Source organism: Schistocerca cancellata, chromosome 4 (assembly GCF_023864275.1).
Source record: "Schistocerca cancellata isolate TAMUIC-IGC-003103 chromosome 4, iqSchCanc2.1, whole genome shotgun sequence".
Classification (NCBI taxonomy): domain Eukaryota; kingdom Metazoa; phylum Arthropoda; class Insecta; order Orthoptera; family Acrididae; genus Schistocerca; species Schistocerca cancellata.
Window position 1 is genome coordinate 521,643,262 of NC_064629.1, and position 18,990 is coordinate 521,662,251.

The window sequence follows — 18,990 nt, forward strand, 5'->3', positions numbered from 1 at the left end:
ATTATCTCATTTTCTGACAGATGCATCATGCATCAGTGAGAGTCTGAATGGTTGCAGGTGACAGACAACAAACTGCAGTCGCTCAAGCCGGCCGGGGTGGCTGAGTGGTTCTAGGCGCTACTGTCTGGAACTGTGCAACCGCTATGGTTGCAGGTCTGAATCCTGCCTCGGGCATGGGTGTGTGAGATGTCCTTAGTTAGGTTTAAGTAGTTCTAAGTTCTATGGGACTGATGACTTCAGAAGTTAAGTCCCATAGTGCTCAGAGCCATTTTGCAGTCGCTCAAATCGACCACAAAGGCTTGGCGGACTTCATGTCAGCCTCACCACTCGAAGGAGGTTTTGCTTTCCAGACTGTGCATAGGGCATAGTCCTTTCACACATGGCTTCCCCCTCTTTCAGGAGGATCCACCATTCTGTGAAGTTCATGGCATGCCGCTTTCAGTTCAGCATATTGTGGCTACGTGTGCCTTGTATACTGATGTTAGGGCAGCCCAAGGACTCGCTGGAGATCTGCCCACCATTCTCTCAGATACCAGTGTTGCAAACAAGAGTGGTGAAATTTTGTGAACAGTCAGGCCTCATCTTTAAACTGGTGGGCTTTAATACATTATAAATTGCTCTGCATGTGGGGACAACCTTCGTCCCCACCCATGAGATTTGCATGTTGACTTTTTCTCAGGACGCTGATAACCATGATGTCGAACACCCCTTCACCCCAACTCGTCATCATCATATATTATACATTTTGAGATTTTGTTGCTGCAGTGTGCAGGATGTTAAAGTGGCACATTTGGTATAGTAATAAGTAACAGAATGTTGTTTGCAGATGCTGCCTTTAGCATTATGTAAAATGGAATTTGGCTGTGTGCAAAATTTAGCTCTGAGAGACCCAGGTCAAAATACTAATTGAAATGTGGCATGGGTTGTTCTCAGAAAGAACTTTTCTGGTCCAGTCCATAAACAAAACAAAGAAATCATATCTACTGGAGGTAATGTAACATGCAGGAGGTTTCAAAAGTGGCTTTCCAACAATATGGACAACCTACAGGTAATTATGCCCATAAATAATGATGAATAGGAGGGCAGTAAATCTCGTGAGTGATGCTGCTGCTTTGACAGGTGACTTGACCTCTTATGAACTGTGAAATGCGTGTGATTAGTCTGGAGCAAGATACAGTGGGTCAGTGTATGGGGCAGTTTTTAAACCTGGATTGTTTGTAGGGGATTGATTAATAATTCTGGTGTTCTTGAATGCTAGTTCCATATGGTGTTCGAGGATGTTATCCAGATTGAGTGGGCAGTGATATAACAGTTTGATGGGTGCAGAAAGAGCTTTGTGAAAGATGTTTCTCAGTAAAGGCCATGGCAAATAATTTAAGTGAATGTATGTTAAATTACTTAAGTCTGTAGGAGATACCGAGCAATAAAGGAAATACTTCTTTGTGTCAGGTTTGCAGAGTAGAGCTTTGAGTGCAGTAAAGTTAATTTGGGACTATGTTTGGAAGAGGAGATTAGTATTTAAAATCCCATCAATATTGAGGTCATTAGAGGTGGAGCGCAAGCTCGGATTAGGAAAGGATGGGGAAGTAAGTCAGCCATTCCCTGTCAGAGGAACCATCCCGACATTTGTCTGAAGTGATTAGGGGAAATCACAGAAAACTTAAACCTGGATGGCCGGGCACAGGTTTGAACTGTTGTCCTCTCAAATGAGAGTCCAGTGTGCTAACCACTGCGCCACCTGACTATGTTTGGGTTGTTACTGCTTTTTGCTGTAGTTGCTATTTATGCAGAAACCAAGCCTGTAAGAGTGAGACTCTTTGGTTTGAAAGTGGCAACATGTGGAAAAATGAAGATACTTTAATTCAGTGGTTGGTGTGTTTAATGTGGGCAGGTTTTTTTATCTAGCCATCAGAGTACTCAAGATCAAGATCAAAGAATTTAGCATGTTCGGCTGAAGTAGGTGAATGATACTTGGAAAACATTGCAGTTGAATTGACAGAAGATGACTCTGAGTCACTGTAATAAAGATGTTAATGGCCTGACTGGACCAGATGAAAGCTTTAAGTTAGTATTAATAGGTTATGCAAAGACATTGTAGAAAACACTTATGTCACTTCCAGAGTCATACTAGTCCATTTTTATATTGAAATTGTGGACTTTGTTTCATTGTATATGTAATATTAAAGTTGTGTGTTTTTATTGAAAGTTAATAATTCAGTCAGTTATCAAATTCCTGTTTAAAAATCAAGTGGGTATGCATTTAGGAGGAGGAGGAAGAAATTAGTGTCTAACGTCCTGTTGACAATGAGGTCATTAGAAATGGGGCAGAAGCTTGGATTAGGGAAGGATGGTGAAGGAAAGTGGCTGTGTCCTTCCGAAGGAACCATCCCAGCACATTCCCTAAGCGATCTAGGGAAATTGCTGAAAATCTAAACCAGGATGGCTGGACACGGGTTTGAACCATCGTCCTCCTGAATGCGAATCCAATGTGCTAAACACAGCACTACCTCCCTCGGTGCTATGCGTTTATCAGAGTTATGATGCAAAATGTGTAAAGGAACAGAATGTGTAAAATAAGGGCAAAAATTCTCCATAATGTAAGACCATAAGACGTTCCCTTCATGGCCACAACTTTTAATGACAAAATTATTTTCAGTCTTTTAAACACTTTTTGTTAATAGGTATTACAACAGTAATTTGATTGATCTGTTGCGTTTCAATATTTTGCGTCTTCTGTTGTAGCCTTTTGTAACAGAAGATTGAAAGTTGAAACAGAATGTTATTAGTGTCTCTCTCTCTCTCTCTCTCTCTCTCTCTCTCTCTCTCTCTCTCTCTCTCTCTCTTTATTTTTTTTCCCCAAATGATCCCAAATTTTCTTTTTAAAGTGAGAATTTTGCTTCAAGCACAAAAACCTATAAGCCCTATTTTCAGCTTCTCTTTTCAGTAAGAATATGCATTTCTTAAACTAAAAGAAAATAAACAGAAATCCATTTCCTCAAAATGTAGCTTACTTTGAAGATAAATTTCTGACTGAAATCCAAAAATTGTGTTGCCACAATACCCACTATGAGAAATATATAAATAAAGGAAGTGTTGTAGGTTTAAATTGCATTACTGAACATTTAGACATATCACATTTATGGTCTTGAAAATTGATTTTTCTTGGTATGAGATCTGATGTTTTCCTGACATATTTGTAATTTATAAAATTCTCAGGTGCCTGGTGGGTTCTTGTCATAATTACTCTATGATATTTCGGCAAACAGACTATTTGCCATCTTCAGGTGGTTTCATCTGAGCTACCTGAAGATGACAATGAGTCTGTCTGCCAAAATATAGTGGAGTAATTGTGATGTACCCTTTCTGGGCTCCCTAGAATTCTACAAATTGTGTCTCTATATTACGAGAATGGAAGTTGCTACTCACCATATAGCGAAGATTCTGAGTCGCAGACAGGCCCAACAAAAGACTCTTTTAATTAAAGCTTTCAACCATTGGCCTTTGTCTATATGTAACTTTCCTTCTCATAATATTGTTACATTCTATTCTGGATTTTCCATTGCAATTTTTTATTTCTCCGTGTGTGTGTGTGTGTGTGTGTGTGTGTGTGTGTGTGTGTGTGTGTGCAAGAAATTGATTTTACAAAGGGAAACTAGGCAATTTTCTTGCAGTTTCTTGTACCTACATATTTATGCAATGCTGAAAATCCTTTATCTTGTGTCTTTTTGTTACAGGCTGCCCAAGATGATGCTTCGGAGCCTGATTTTTGTGCAGGAAAGTATGGTCAGCCTCCAATGATTCAGAGTGCGGAAAAGACTCAAAGGAACTTTGTCCATGTTAAAGATATTAAGGATGAGATTGCTGGTCAGTGTGTTTGGGTTAGAGGTCGTTTACATACTAGTAGAGCTAAAGGTAAGTAATAAACTGACAAAAATTTTGTGTCAGTATCAGTAATATGTGATATTAAGTCCCTTCACATAAACAGGGTGGTCAGAAGCAGTCTGAAAAGCTTGTAAGGTGTTGCATTGTTGGTAGTGCTGAGAAATAACTGTTAAGAAAAAAAAATCAGTACAGTGTGCCATTTTTGAGTTGATTAGCATTGAATTTAGCCAATCAGCATATTGCGCATGCAAATTCAAGTGGTCCACCAGATGCAGTTAGCGTCAGCTGTTCTCATAGCAGTGATGATAGTGCATAAGACTGCTCAGCCTTTGGCTTGGGTACGATCCTTACTACCGTCAAATTTTCAATTATTGTAACAACCTGATTGGCTAACTTCAATGCTAATTAACTGAGAAATGGTGCACTGTATCGATTTTTTTTCTTAACAATTATTTCTCAGTACGACTTACCCTGCAGCACCCTTACAAACTTTTCAGATTGTTTCTGACCACCCTGTATATTATGTTGCTTTGTATTGTGTTCCAACTCTTCTTCTTCTTCTTGTTATTATTATTATTCTTATTTTCTTTCTTCCTGTGCACCAACTGACTGAGCAGGCCACATGCCTTGCACTCAACTAACACAGCTTAGAAAGGTGGCTTGCTTTCCCTCTCCATCTTGACTGTACATTTGATTTTTGAAAGTACATCATTCATATTATGCATGAACTGCTGCTGTGACAGTTGAATGCAATATCATTTTAAGCTGGAATTGTCAGTGTACCAGATGGGTGAAGTTGTGTGGAGCTGAGAACATATTCCTCGGAATGATCCATGAAGAAATTTCTACTGGTTGGTGAAAGTGGAGAGCCCATCAGTGTACCATTCTTCATTTCATAATATTCACTGCCCCATTAAAGGCAACATTGGTCTTAGAGAACAAAGAGAATAGCCACAAAACACTATTTGAGAAAACAAAGATCTTGGTACATGTGGCTACTTAATGGGATTTCACTCTAAGAAAAAGCAGTGAGTTTCACTTATGGCCCAATAACTTTCAACAGAGAAGAGAGCTACACACCTTATGAGACATAGTGTGGCCTTGGACACAGAGCCATTTTGAATGTAGTGTTGGCCCCTTGCACCTGCTAGCACCATTGCATCCACGATGGGCGGATGCTGTGGCAGGCTGCTTAACTTACCTTTCTGCACCTGTGTTAAGTATGCCCACCCCTGGAACATATTGAATGCTGCTCTCTTGCTTATATGTGGCATACATCTTAGTTATTTTACCTGTCATAAGTTTTAACTCTTGAGGATGATGGCTGTGAACATTGTTGAAAACATGAGAATTTTATCTCCCTTGCTGTTGCTTGAAAACTGAGAAAATTTTATCTGCCTGTAGTCTTATTTATTAAAAAAAATGTTTTTTGCCTGTAATGGTTTGTAGTGGCATTCCTTTTGTGGGTTGATAAGTATCAGTCATGATACAAAATAATCTTGTTCAGTTGCATGTGAGGACAATGAATAATTAATTCTCTTTGTTCACTTTGCCCCTCTGTAGTAGAGTTATTCTTATAGCTTTTTCCTAAAATCAAAGAAAAGTGTACCAAATATGATTGCATTTTCAAAATTTTCCTTGTATTTTAGGTGATATGAAGGTTTACATTAACACAAAGGACATTTCTTAGCTGAGGCTATATTTGTAGACATTATCATTCATTGATCAGTAGTGTAGTCTGTGAAGTGACCTATATTGCAATACTGTGAGCTTAAAATGTTTTATGGATGTAACCTTGAATCATGTATCTGGTTCTATGTCCTACTTTTACCACACAACATATCCCTCATAAATCAGTGTTGAGAGCGCCCACTTACATCTTTCTGCTTCCTGCAATAAGAGCACTCAGTGGTATGCATTACAATTGGTGTTTTGATACAGTACATTGTGTTTACTGATGATGAAAGGACAGCCTAGTGTTTGACAAGGACCTTGCACATTACACTGGAGGAGAACATAAAAAGTGACTTGGTTAAATACCTCATGGTTGTTCTCAGTCCATCGGTCAGAAAATATGAATACAATATATCGAACTCCACTGACTTCATACAATTTTTACAAGTATTGCTTATTTTGGGCAGAGACATTACAGTCTGTTCCAGTGTTGTTGCCTCTCACAGATGGGTCTGTGACAGACTCACAGCTTGTTACCTGGAAATTTGATACACCTATCGCTAAACTCTTGAAACATTTGCTTACATTTGCTTATTTTCTATTCAGTGGAGAGTGAACAAACTGATGACGTAGCTAGGGGCAGCTCTTTGTCACCTGTGGTTGTCAGTGCTGTATGTTCACGGAGAACTTCAGGAGAAACTCACTACCATTGAAACCAACCTGTTTATTTTCATATGTAGACAATACCTTCAAGGTATGGATGCAGGGCAAGTGGGATTCAATAAGTATTGTTATCTTAGCTCTATACATCTAGATACCAAGTAAGAAAAAAGACTGACAACTACTGTTTCTCGATTCTGGAGGGACGCAAGAGTGCTGCATCACTTGGTCATAATGTTGGCAGAAAGCCCACTCACATCATTCTCTATATACATGGTTTGAGTTGTCACCATATAACATGTAAAAACAATGGGCAGGGCAAGCTCGTGCATGGAGCCTCCAGTTTTTCTAACCAGGAAAATCTAACATGAGTTACAGTGTCTGAAAACTATTTTCAAGAATGATAAAGTAAGTGCCAGAAAGGCCTGTTTTCTGTCCCAGACTGTGTTGCAGACGAGTTTGCATTGGAATGACTGTGTGGTTCTCACTATATGCTGGTTCTAAATCCAGATGTTCTAGAAAAGAATATCAAATTTTTCTTTTGCATATGACAACTCCATAATACACAGAGGTGTTTTTAAGTTATGAGAGTCAATACATCTCATCAACAATCTAAAAGTAGCATATGGCACTGATCTTTGAACCTTCCATCAGAGTTTACAGCAGAGAAGTTATAAAACTTTTACATTAATCTGGTAAAGATGATGGTGGTAGATAGCATAAGAGCTGAGTTGTGATTGCATAATTATATGCTATTTACAGAGTGTATACGACCTGGGACAACCAGGAAATCCGGGACAAACATGGGAATTTTTTCATCTGGGAGAAAACTGGGAAAAACCCAGGAATTTTTAGAATTCCAGGAATTTTTCATTGTTTTGGTTTTAAGTTAAATTTTTGTCATTTTGGCTGGTAAGAACCAATACTCTACCAAAGGATACCACTGTATCCCGCTACTGCAGAATAACACTGCAGTAACAAAACATGAACGAGAAGAAAAAAGAAAATGGAAATGAAACTTACATTGCAAAGAAAATGCGCCATATACAACAACAAAACACAGTGCTCATACAAGCGTCTGCCAACAGCAAAGTGTGTCAAAGGCTTCATAAAGTCTATGCAATGCTTCATAACAAAAAATTGCCTCCGAGGAGCGTGACTTGACAACTGTTTAAATTAGATTCGTTTGAGCAGTTGTGGGCAGGCTCTTGCACATGTGCAGTTGCTTCTAGTTGCAGAAGTGTGGCTGGGTGCCACTATCTAGTATTGCCCCGGTTCGGAAATATCGTAGATCCGGGGCTGATGCACAGAGCAGTTTGAGTTGTGGTGGGGAGGTGGGTCGTTTCCACGTGACCTGTGTTTACGTTCAGTGATTTTGTTGTTTCCTCTTTGTTTATTGCTCTCATGTTACATGAAAACAAAACCGATTTTTGTGGTCAGGTGCTAGCAAATGAATTAAAATACATTTGCATAATTACAGAAGGCTAAAATATGTTATTAGTTTCAGATTTTATTTCCACCTTTCTGACAGTCAAGCATTAATCGCCTTGCAGAATGATGAAGTTATTTTTGTTGGTTTGCTAAAGAGATTTGGCTTTTATTAATCTTTTCCATTGAGGCAGTCAATTTCTTTGAAATGAAGTGTTTAATTTACACTATTTGGCTAGTTTCAACTGTTTGCTGCATTTCAAGTGCACATATGGCATTATGCCATAATAAAGAATCAAACATGAGATAATACAGTACTGGCACTCCAAGAAAATTTACACCCGAACCTGGACATACGAATGTGCACTTTAAGCCGAATTATGCATTTTAGTATGGTTCACGAAATTGACTGACTGCATCACGTTTCCTATGCTGTTATCAGCTGGTGAGATCACGTGACATGAGCTATGACTGGTCTACAAAAGCACATCGCAATCTCCATTTAGATGCTTTGGAAAGTAACATCTGTAATACGAAAATATGCAGTGTACATGTTGCTGCACATCGAAGTTTCATTCAAAACGTATTGTCGTCCCCCCCTGTTTCGTTTTCTGGAGTGCCGGAAAATTCTATGTCGGTATATAAAACCATAACCATTCAAACGACTGATGAGTTTTACAGCGCTGAGTAAGAGAATACTGTCACGTAACGTGGAAATAGTTTATTTTCACCTGGAAGAAAGTGTATTTTTAACCGGGAAATCCGGGAATTTTCGTTTTCCTTGTCCATGTTTATACCCTGTATTTAGCACTAATGGGTTAAGATGAACAGAATCACAATAATTTGCATACATAAAATCTTGTACTGTTTAATTTTTTGAGGCTGTCATGTCTTGCGTATTCAGTCACATTTGAACTTAAGAGGTTTACAGAGATAAGGCAATGAGTGAATCACCAGTATGCAGGTGAATGTGAGTGCTCAGTTGATGCTAAACCAAAAGATGGTTCACATTGAAGACTGGAGTGGGTGTCTTAGGTGTAATTGACAAGGATTAGTGCATTAGTTGTAGAAGACAGCCTTTCATTGTCACAACTTTCTCACTCCAGCGTCTTTAAATTTTGTGAACAACTCTCCATGAAATCATCTCTGCCAGTTGTAGTGTAACTTTGTATGTGTCCAAGGGGTTACTGATGATGCAGAAAGACTAAAAAAAGAAGAGCTTCGGGGTTTCATTTGACTTCTTGACCTGGTACGAAACTAAGGTGATGGATGTGAACAGCCATGCAGTGCGTGTGTGTGTGTAGAACAGTATCTTGTACTGGGTAAAGTTAATTTTACGCAACTGTATTTGAGCATTCAGGCCACTGTATTCATGAGTGGTATATATAGTAAAAATTCTTTAATATTGCTTTCAGTGTTACGGAAGGTATTGTTATGATTCTGTTACAGGAAAACAGTGCTTTATTGTTGTTAGACAGCAGGAGTACACTGTGCAATGCCTGTTTGCCGTGGGAGAAAAAATTAGTAAACAAATGGTGAAATTTGCTTCAAAGTAAGTCATTCATCTTCAGTTTTCTGTTTCATAATTATTGACACTCTTTTCCTTTTGTTGTCATATAAAATCATTTTACATTGTGGAGCATGCTAATATTTAGTTATCAATTATTTTGTGATTGCCGAGAAGGTTGTTAATTAAATATGTGAAAGTGGCAACCTAAAAATCATGCCAAGCACCTATACCACACGAATGCCTTAATTTTGATATCATGTTCATAAGTATTTTTGCCTTCTAAGTGTGCCACTACTTCAATGTCATAGTCACATATCAGTCCACCAGTGATAGTGCTATTCCAGATTCCTCTTTAGTCTCCCAAAACCTGAAATTAATCGAGTCAAAGATGTATAGAAGTTGGTCAAGCAGCTCCAAAATCGATTTGCTATCTTGGAAAAAAGAAACTGCTCTTATTACTAAAGAAGAATTTGGTATTGGGCTTTAGTGTGATTTTTATACTTTGAAGCTTGTATTTGCACTGTTACTAGTTTCATCAAAATCAATCCACTCAGTGGCGGTGCATGAGCAGTTAACAGCAGATATATTATTGCCTTGTGGCAGTTAATGTTATGGATGGAATTGATACAAAAATGAGACTGATGCTGCAAGTTTGTGTACCTACTACATATGTTTAATTAGTTTTTGACGTCATTTGAATTTACACATACCTACATTTGTTCCTTGCACTGCTCAAAACATTTCAGCATATTGATGAAAAGCTCTCTGGGTGGCTAGGTGGCTAGCAGGGTTAAGATACCATGACATTTTGATGGGTGTCATACTAATCATTTTCTGGTGCCAACAAATGATGAGTATGACACTCGTCGAATTGTTTTAACATCTTAACACTATCACCTGGCTGGAAACCTTAAAAATTTTCGTCAGTAGTATATGGTGGGAAAGTCGAAATTTAATGTGTTTCACCATATTGTTCCCCATTTAGCTGCACGGAAGCAGATCTCTCTTAACCATCCAGTGGAGCATAAGAACATTAATAAACTGTTTGTTTACTCGCTCTGACATGATTTATTTTAAATGCTAGACCTTTTGTATACCTAAAACTGTGGCAGTGGTCAAATTCATTACAGTGGTTGAGGTGAATTATCTTTGTATTTTAACACATTGTTAATAGGGAAAAAAAATTGTGAAAAGAATTTTCAGACTGAAGTTGCAGGTTATTTTCATCTGTAATAATCATTTTTATTTTTTGATAAATAAGAATTTTTGCAGCAGAAATCACGTGTTGAAATATTTTTATTTCCTCAGTGACTGGTTTTCACACAGTCTTGCTCCCATCTTTGGATTTACAGTATACCAGGAGAAAAACATTACTGTGAATCTGAATAATTGTACAACCAAGACACAAGTGGAAGAACATAATAACCACATCACTATATTTGTACATACCTTCTGGTAATATTACTGTGCATGAATCACACAACCATAATGAGAGCACTCTCCATTTATAAAACAAAGACGCCACATTGGCTTGTCAAATACTTAAAACGAGTAAATAAAGAGTCCGTAAGACACACAGTGCACTCCAAAGTGAAAACGAGTTTGTTTGTGGAGCTGTTACAACTACGGCCCATCAGGAAAGACTCAGCAGGCATGCAGCTTCAGTGTTAATGGGTGGTTACGCTCTTGGTCAACAGGTGCTTGAGTGGTAATGGAAAATTATCTAGTGGTCTAAGGGAAAAAACCATAAGCATTTAGATAATATCCCACAATAGGGCACAGACTGTCAGTTCACCTGTATCAACAATACGGTTATATTGTACACTACTACATTTATAGCTTATTTATCCATGTGTATAAATTTTTCTTGTTGAAGGTACCAACACATAGAGACCTAGTTCCTACACTTACAGGATCATCCACAAACTATACCAGAGATGTGGCACACAGACATTCGAAGTGTAAGCCAGTGTCAGTTGACTGAGGAGATACTTTCAGGCCAAACTACCTTAGGATTACAGCTCCAACTCTCAAATATTCTTGGAAAATAATATTGACAGAAAAAATAAAAATGAACAAAAAATAAAATAAAACATAATATGCCCCAAAACTGTGAGCTGGTGGTATGAAGCACCCATGGATAGGATACCATAGATGTGAGAGACCTATTTTTGTGGCCTGTGGCCAATCAAATGTAACATGAACATACTTAACAAGTAGTATATAAGGCAGGCTGGACATTTTAATTCATCAGTTTCATAGGCATTATACAACCACAACTATTTAAGGTGGCCAAGTGTACGGCAGTCGCTTTGAATTATCAGAGGCACCAACATACAGATGTATTAGAGAATATGACATACTTAGCAAGTAGTATATAAGGTATGCAGTACATTTATACATCACTTTCACAGCTATTCTTAAAACACAATTAAGACTATCAGGTGTAGGGCAGCAGCTTTGGATTATCAGAGGAACCACCATAGAGACATACTTATTAAGAATGTTAGGTATAGGGGTGTGCCCCATTGGATTAATGACGAATCCAGTAACGATAACCTGGTTATATCGGTGGACTGCCTACTAATGTGCAACAGTAAGGAGCACTACTAAAAAGTAAAGAAACATGCTAACCTATTGGAGTACATCATTAAGTACCTAATGGATAAACTATAAAAATCACCCAAAAAGAGCAATACATCTATAATAATTTATCCACCATTGGGTTCTATGGTACTCAATTACGTGATAAGAGTCTTATGTTCTACTACATTGTTCCAACACTGGCTCACTGTAGAAAAAAGTGTTCTTCATATGTGTCAGTTTCAGTTTTTATACATATTTTATGCAGTTAATTTAAGTTAGCTGACAAGGAGGACCATTCAACTGATGCAGCTTTATGAGCAAGCTCCAAAGTTGCACACAATATTGCAAGAAGTGTTGTGCAATTTTCAGTGGGGACCCTGTTCAAATCCTATTTGCTGGCCATAGCAGAGGGCCAGAGCCAGGATGGATAAGAAAACTTGTAAGAGTTTGCCTCTCCAAGCAAACAGTTTCTTGTTGGATCCGAGACGTATGTGGCTCTGGAAAACCAACTGAAGAGAAACGTCAGACTTTCATTGCTTATTCATTAGCACTTTATGAAACTACCAATGTAACTGACTGACTATGCACAGCATGCAATATTTGTATGGGCTGTTGACTCCAAATTACAGGTTTTCAAGGTACTATTAGATGTTATACCTGTGGATTACACAACCATATGTTTGAGGTGGTATGTGAATCCAATGAAATCTTGTGTCTGCCATGGGACAGGCTCTATTCTGCAGTGACGGATGGAGCTCCACGGATGGTTGGGAGTCAGCAAGAATTTGTCTCTCATGTGAAAGAAAAAATCAAGACCGAAGCTGAGAAAGACTTATCAAGTGTACACTGTTTTATCCATCAGGAGGCCCTTTGCATTGAAAGTGTGTAATATGGCGACATCATGAAGGTCATGGTACAATGTGTGAATTTTGTAAGACATCATGGTGTCAATCGCCACCAATTCAAGGGATTTTTGTAAGACCTTGAAGCAGCATATAGTGACATACCCTATCATTGCACAATACAGTGGATTAGTAGAGGCAAAGTTCTCAACATATTTTTTGCTATTCAGAAGGAAATCACCCCACTTGTGGAAATGAAAGGAGAAACACAGCCATCACTCAGTGATGACAGCCTTTGCCTTTCTCACTGATATCACAGGATCCTTAAATTTGTCACGGATATTTTTATTGCTCGCATGTATGACAAAATAAATGCATTCATGGACAAACTATCTGCTTGAAAGGCAGCTCACTGCACAAAATTCAACATGTTTCGAAAGCCTTTCATTGCTGTAATTACCTCCTTACTCATGTTTTGTGGGTTATCAGCAAAATATTTTACAACCCTGTCAGTCTTTGTAGACCAGCTTTAGAGACCTATGTAACCAAGAAAATGAATTCGAATTGTTTTGCACACCATCTGCTCAAGGACAGATACGAGGTGCATTCAAGTTCTAAGGCCTCCGATTTTTTTTCTAATTAACTACTCACCCAAAATCGATGAAACTGGCATTACTTCTCAACGTAATCACCCTGCAGACATACACATTTTTCACAACGCTGACGCCATCATTCCATGGCAGCGGCGAAGGCTTCTTTAGGAGTCTGTTTTGACCACTGGAAAATCGCTGAGGCAATAGCAGCACAGCTGGTGAATGTGCAGCCACGGAGAGTGTCTTTCATTGTTGGAAAAAGCCAAAAGTCACTAGGAGCCAGGTCAGGTGAGTAGGGAGCATGAGGAATCACTTCAAAGTTGTTATCACAAAGAAACTGTTGCGTAACGTTAGCTCGATGTGCGGGTGCGTTGTCTTGGTGAAACAGCACACGCGCAGCCCTTCCCGGACGTTTTTGTTGCAGTGCAGGAAGGAATTTGTTCTTCAAAACATTTTCGTAGGATGCACCTGTTACCGTAGTGCCCTTTGGAACGCAATGGGTAAGGATTACGCCCTCGGTGTCCCAGAACATGGACACCATCATTTTTTCAGCACTGGCGGTTACCTGAAATTTTTTTGGTGTCGGTGAATCTGTGTGCTTCCATTGAGCTGACTGGCGCTTTGTTTCTGGATTGAAAAATGGCATCCACGTCTCATCCATTGTCACAACTGACGAAAAGAAAGTCCCATTCATGCTGTCATTGCGTGTCAACATTGCTTGGCAACATTGCTTGGCAACATGCCACACAGGCAGCCATGTAGTCGTCCATCAGCATTCGTGGCACCCACCTGGATGACACTTTTCGCATTTTCAGGTCGTCATGCAGGATTGTGTGCACAGAACCCACAGAAATGCCAACTCTGGAGGCGATCTGTTCAACAGTCATTCGGCGATCCCCCAAAACAATTCTCTCCACTTTCTCGATCATGTCGTCAGACCGGCTTGTGCGAGCCCGAGGTTGTTTCGGTTTGTTGTCACACGATGTTCTGCCTTCATTAAACTGTCGCACCCACGAACGCACTTTCGACACATCCATAACTCCAGCACCACATGTCTCCTTCAACTGTCGATGAATTTCAATTGGTTTCACACCACGCAAATTCAGAAAACGAATGATAGCACGCTGTTCAAGTAAGGAAAACGTCGCCATTTTAAGTATTTAAAATAGTTCTCATTCTCACCGCTGGCGGTAAAATTCCATCTGTTGTATGGTGCTGCCATCTCTGGGACGTATTGACAATGAACGCGGCCTCATTTTAAAACAATGCGCATGTTTCTATCTCTTTCCAGCCCGGAGAAAAAAAATCGGAGGCCTTAGAACTTGAATGCACCTCGTATTACAACACAACCAATTTGTTAAGGTGGTCCCATGATCTTCATGCAGAAAAGTGTCCAAAGCTATACAGAAATGCTCCTCTATATGTTGTTGTGAACAATTGTTTTTGTTATGAAGAGGGTAAAAACTACAGAAAGATTTCAGCTCCACGACCCAACACTGAAGAATATTCTGCGTCTTGCAGCAATAATGGGTCTCACTCCAAATATTTCGTATCTTGTAATAAAAAGAAACGTCTTGTGATTCTTGAGTTTCTCGTGGTGTATTTGTTGACTGAACAGTCCACGTGTGTACTGCCAGTTCACAGTGTCCAACAAGCACAATATTTTGGTGATCAGAGAGGTCACCATTATCAGGTGTGCTGACAAACTGAGCATCTGAGGGAGCATGGCCTACTAATATCCCCTGGCCCCGCGAGCCTCTCCATCCGTGGCCACACATCGGCGGTCGCAGAGACGCTATGGTTGGCATCTGTAATGGCGTTAATGTAAGTTCTCCGTCAACCCTGGCCCGCAGATGGGTTTGTTTGTTGAGAGTCTTCTTAATTAAACTCGGTCCTGGTTTCCAAGCCTTGCTAAGATTATAGCCTCAATCTCAGTTGATGAGATCATCCCTGGTATGATTTTCTATGGCCTCTCTAATGATGCTGTCTCAGTATTTGAAAGTCTGTGCCAAGATACTGGTACGTTCATACTTCATCACATGTTCTCGGACGAACAGTGCTCTATGACTGCTGACTTGTTGGGTTGCGTCAGTTGAGTGTGCCTCTGGTGTTCTCCACAACAATCTTCAACTGTGCGCTTTGTGTGTCCAATATACATCATCCCACATTGACACGGAATCTGGTATATACCACCCTTCCTCAAACCAAGATCATCTTTGACAATTCCCAATAATGCTCATGTTTTATTGCGCGGGAAAAAGACAGTGTCTACTCAGTGCTTTTTCAGTATGCGTCTGATTTTTCCTGATAGTGCGCACATGTGTTGTATAAAGGCAGTGGCTGCCTCTTCCTCCATTGCTTCTTCCATCTCCACAGGCTGTACTGTTGTGGCGGGCTGGAGAGGATGCCTAATCTACCATTCTGGGAGACTTTTTTTGACTACAGTTCTGAGGTGTTCCGGCTCATGGGGCAGTCACTCTGCGTCTGAAAAGGAGGCAGGCAGGGGGAAGGGGGAAGAATAAGGACTGTTAATTCTTGTAAGAAAATTGCTTAAAGAGAGAAGCACAGGCGTGGGAGGGTCATAATGGATAGTGGGAGGGGACTGGGGGGAGGGAGAACGGGAAGAGGGGATGACAAAAATGTTGAAGTTATTGTCTGCTGATTCTAATTGGTCATTGAGAATATTTTGATGGCTGAGTGAGGTGGCGCAGTGGTTAGCTCACTGAACTCGCATTTTGAAGGACAACGGCTCAATCCAGATTTAGGTTTTCCGTGATTTCCCTAAACTGCTGCAGGCAAATGCCAGGATGGTTCCTTTGAAAGGACACAACACAACACAATTTGATATTGCGCTACATCTCTAATGACCTTGATGTCGTTGGGATGTCTTCCTTCCTTCCTTCCAAACGTATTGACTTTGGTGCTTCAGATGTTTGTATATTTGCATACACTCTAAAATGTTTATAATAGCTCTACAGATGAACTCACTTTCACTGTGAGGCACACAGTTTGCATTATTGACTTTTTATTTACTCTGTTTTATATATATTTGACAAGCCAATGTGGCATGTTTGTTTTATGAATGGAGTGTGCTCTTTTTATGGTTTTGTGATTCATACACAGTAATATTATTTCCAGAAGATACGCACAAATATTGTGAGCTGTTAATTATATTTTTCCACTTGTATATTGGTTGCAGATGTCATAGTAATGTTTTTCTCCTGGTGTATTGTAGATACGAAAATGGTAGCTAGCCTCTGTTGAAACTGGTCATTGAGAAAATAAAAATATTTCAATACGCGATATTGGCTGCAAAAATTCTTATTTATCACCAAAAATATGAATGCAGCCAGCAACATGTGCAACTTAAATTTTTATTTGTAACAAGTTCATGTAGGGACAGGAAGACAATATAAAGTACTTCTCTTTGTTATCCAGAATCTTGAATACACTGCATTGCTTTGAGACTACTTTTGTACTTTTTGCTCAGACTGTTTTCTTACACATGTGACATATGTCGCCATGTTCTCTGCACTACCATCTATGGTTCTTACTTGTTGTTTCATCTTCATTATTTGACCCACTACTGATACAGGTAATATTTCACCCAGTGCTGTTTACAGGTAATACCTTTTTGTGTATATACACTGAGGTGACAAAAGTCACGTGAGAGCAATATGCACAAACACAGGTGGCAGTAGTATCGTGGACACACAGTATAAAAGGGCAGTGCATTGGTAGAGCTGTTATTTGTACTTAGGTGATTCATTTGAAAAGGTGTCTGATGTTGTTTTGACCGCACCATGGGGATTAACAGGCTTTGGACAGAGAATGGTAGCTGAAGCTAGATGCATTGGAAATTCCATTTCAGAAATTGTTAGGGAATTCCGGGACTCATAGGTTTAAGAGTGTGCCAAGAATACCAAATTTCAGCCAATACCTCTCACAACGGACACTACAGTGGATAATGGCTTTCACTTAATGGCTAAGACAAGTGATGTTTATCTAGAGTTGTTAGTGCTAACAGAGAAGCAACCGCGGTAATTGATGTGGATGTTCTATGAATGTATCTGTCACAACAGTGCTGTGAAATTTGATGTTAATGGGCTATGGTAGTAAACACGTGATGCGAGTGCCTATGCTAACAGCATGACATTGTCTGAAGTGCATCTCCTGTGCTTGTGGCCATATCAGTTGCAACCTAGATGACTGGGAAACCGTGGCCTGATCAGATCAGTCTCGCTTTCAGTTGGTAAGAACTGATTACGGGGTTTGAGACTGTTGCAGACTTCACAAAGCCGTGGACCCAAGTTGTCAACAAGGCTCTGTGCAAGCTGGTGGTGGTTCCATTATGATGTGGGCTGTATTTACATGGAATAGACTGGGTCCTCTGGCCCAGCTGAACTGATCATTGACTGGAAGTGGCTAAGTTCGGCTATTTGGAGACCATTTGCTGCTATTCATGGACTTTATGTCACCAGACAATGATGGAATTTTTATGACTGACAATGTGCCATGTCACTGGGCTATAATTGTTCATGATTGCTTTGAAGAACATTCTGGACAATTTGAGTGAATGATTTGGCCACCCAGATTGCCCGACATGAATCCCATCAAACGTTTATGGGACATAATTGAGAGATAAGTTTGTGCACAGAATCCTGCACCGGCAAGACTTCCACTGTTACCGGCAACTATAGAGACAGCATGGCTCAATATATCTGCAGGGGACTTCTAGCAACTTGTTGAGTCCATGCCACATTGATTTGCTGCACTATCCTGAACAAAAGGAGATCTGACAACAACATTGGTAGGTATCCCACGACTTTTGTCACCTCAGTGTATTTCACGTTCATAGTGTGTCACTGAGATGGTAAAGATGCTAGTTTGCCTGATATCTTTTCTTGTAACTACTCTATGAAGAATCCATGTATTGATACTTTGTCATTCTTACTGATGTTGTTGGTATCTCTCTTCTTGCGTGGTTCATTGTACCCACTGGACCTATTTCCGTACTCTTAAATATTTTGATAAGGTGCAAACGTGAGGAGAAAATTCATTGTACCATTCCTTCCGTTTGTATGGAGTGGTGATATAAGCTTCATAAAAACAAATTTTCTGCTTGTTTGGAAATCCAATGAATAGTTGTTTGGTATTGGCATCCATGCTGATGATAATTTAATGTCACATTTATCTGCCTTACTAGTCATGTATGGTGTAAATCTGCATCTGACCTAATTGGGAAAGAGCTGTTCATCAATTTTAATGTTTTGTCTCAGACTGTGTATTAGAGAAGGATTTTCGATGAAATTATTACAAACTTCTGTGCACCAAAGTTAACTTATCTGTTTTTAGTGTTTTTGATAACACAGGCCAATGATGAAAAACTGTTTTGCTGAAAATACCTTATTCTCATGTTTTTTTAGGGTGGTAAATCCAAATATGATATTTAAAAAACTGTGTCACTCACCATTTCTTCACATTTTACTGTTAAATTTATTAAATTATGCAATTTTTTTAAAAAGAATTTAACAGCTTTTATGTAGTTAAAATAAATTAAAAGGGCGGTGTAATGAATGTAGATGACGTTGGTAGCACTGCTGAAAAACAGTTGCTGGCAAAAAAAGTCGGGAGGACGACGGTTCAATCCCGTGTCCGGCCATCCTGATTTAGGTTTTCCGTGATTTCCCTAAATCGCTCCAGGCAAATGCCGGGATGGTTCCTGAGAAAGGGCATGGCCGACTTCCTTCCCCGTCCTTCCTTAATCTGATGAGACCGATGACCTCGCTGTCTGGTCTCCTTCCCCAAACAACCA

General features: G+C 39.5%; 1 protein-coding gene across 2 annotated transcripts in view; it reads left to right on the forward strand.

Annotated features, from left to right (window-relative positions):
- LOC126183655 (aspartate--tRNA ligase, cytoplasmic) overlaps positions 1-18,990 on the forward strand; it is a 97,078-nt gene that overhangs the window by 24,923 nt on the left and 53,165 nt on the right. For both annotated transcript variants that reach the window (XM_049925800.1, XM_049925801.1), the window contains exons 3-4: positions 3,735-3,912; positions 9,094-9,196. In XM_049925800.1, the coding sequence (XP_049781757.1) occupies positions 3,735-3,912; positions 9,094-9,196 (281 nt within the window). The remainder of the gene's footprint in view (positions 1-3,734; positions 3,913-9,093; positions 9,197-18,990) is intronic.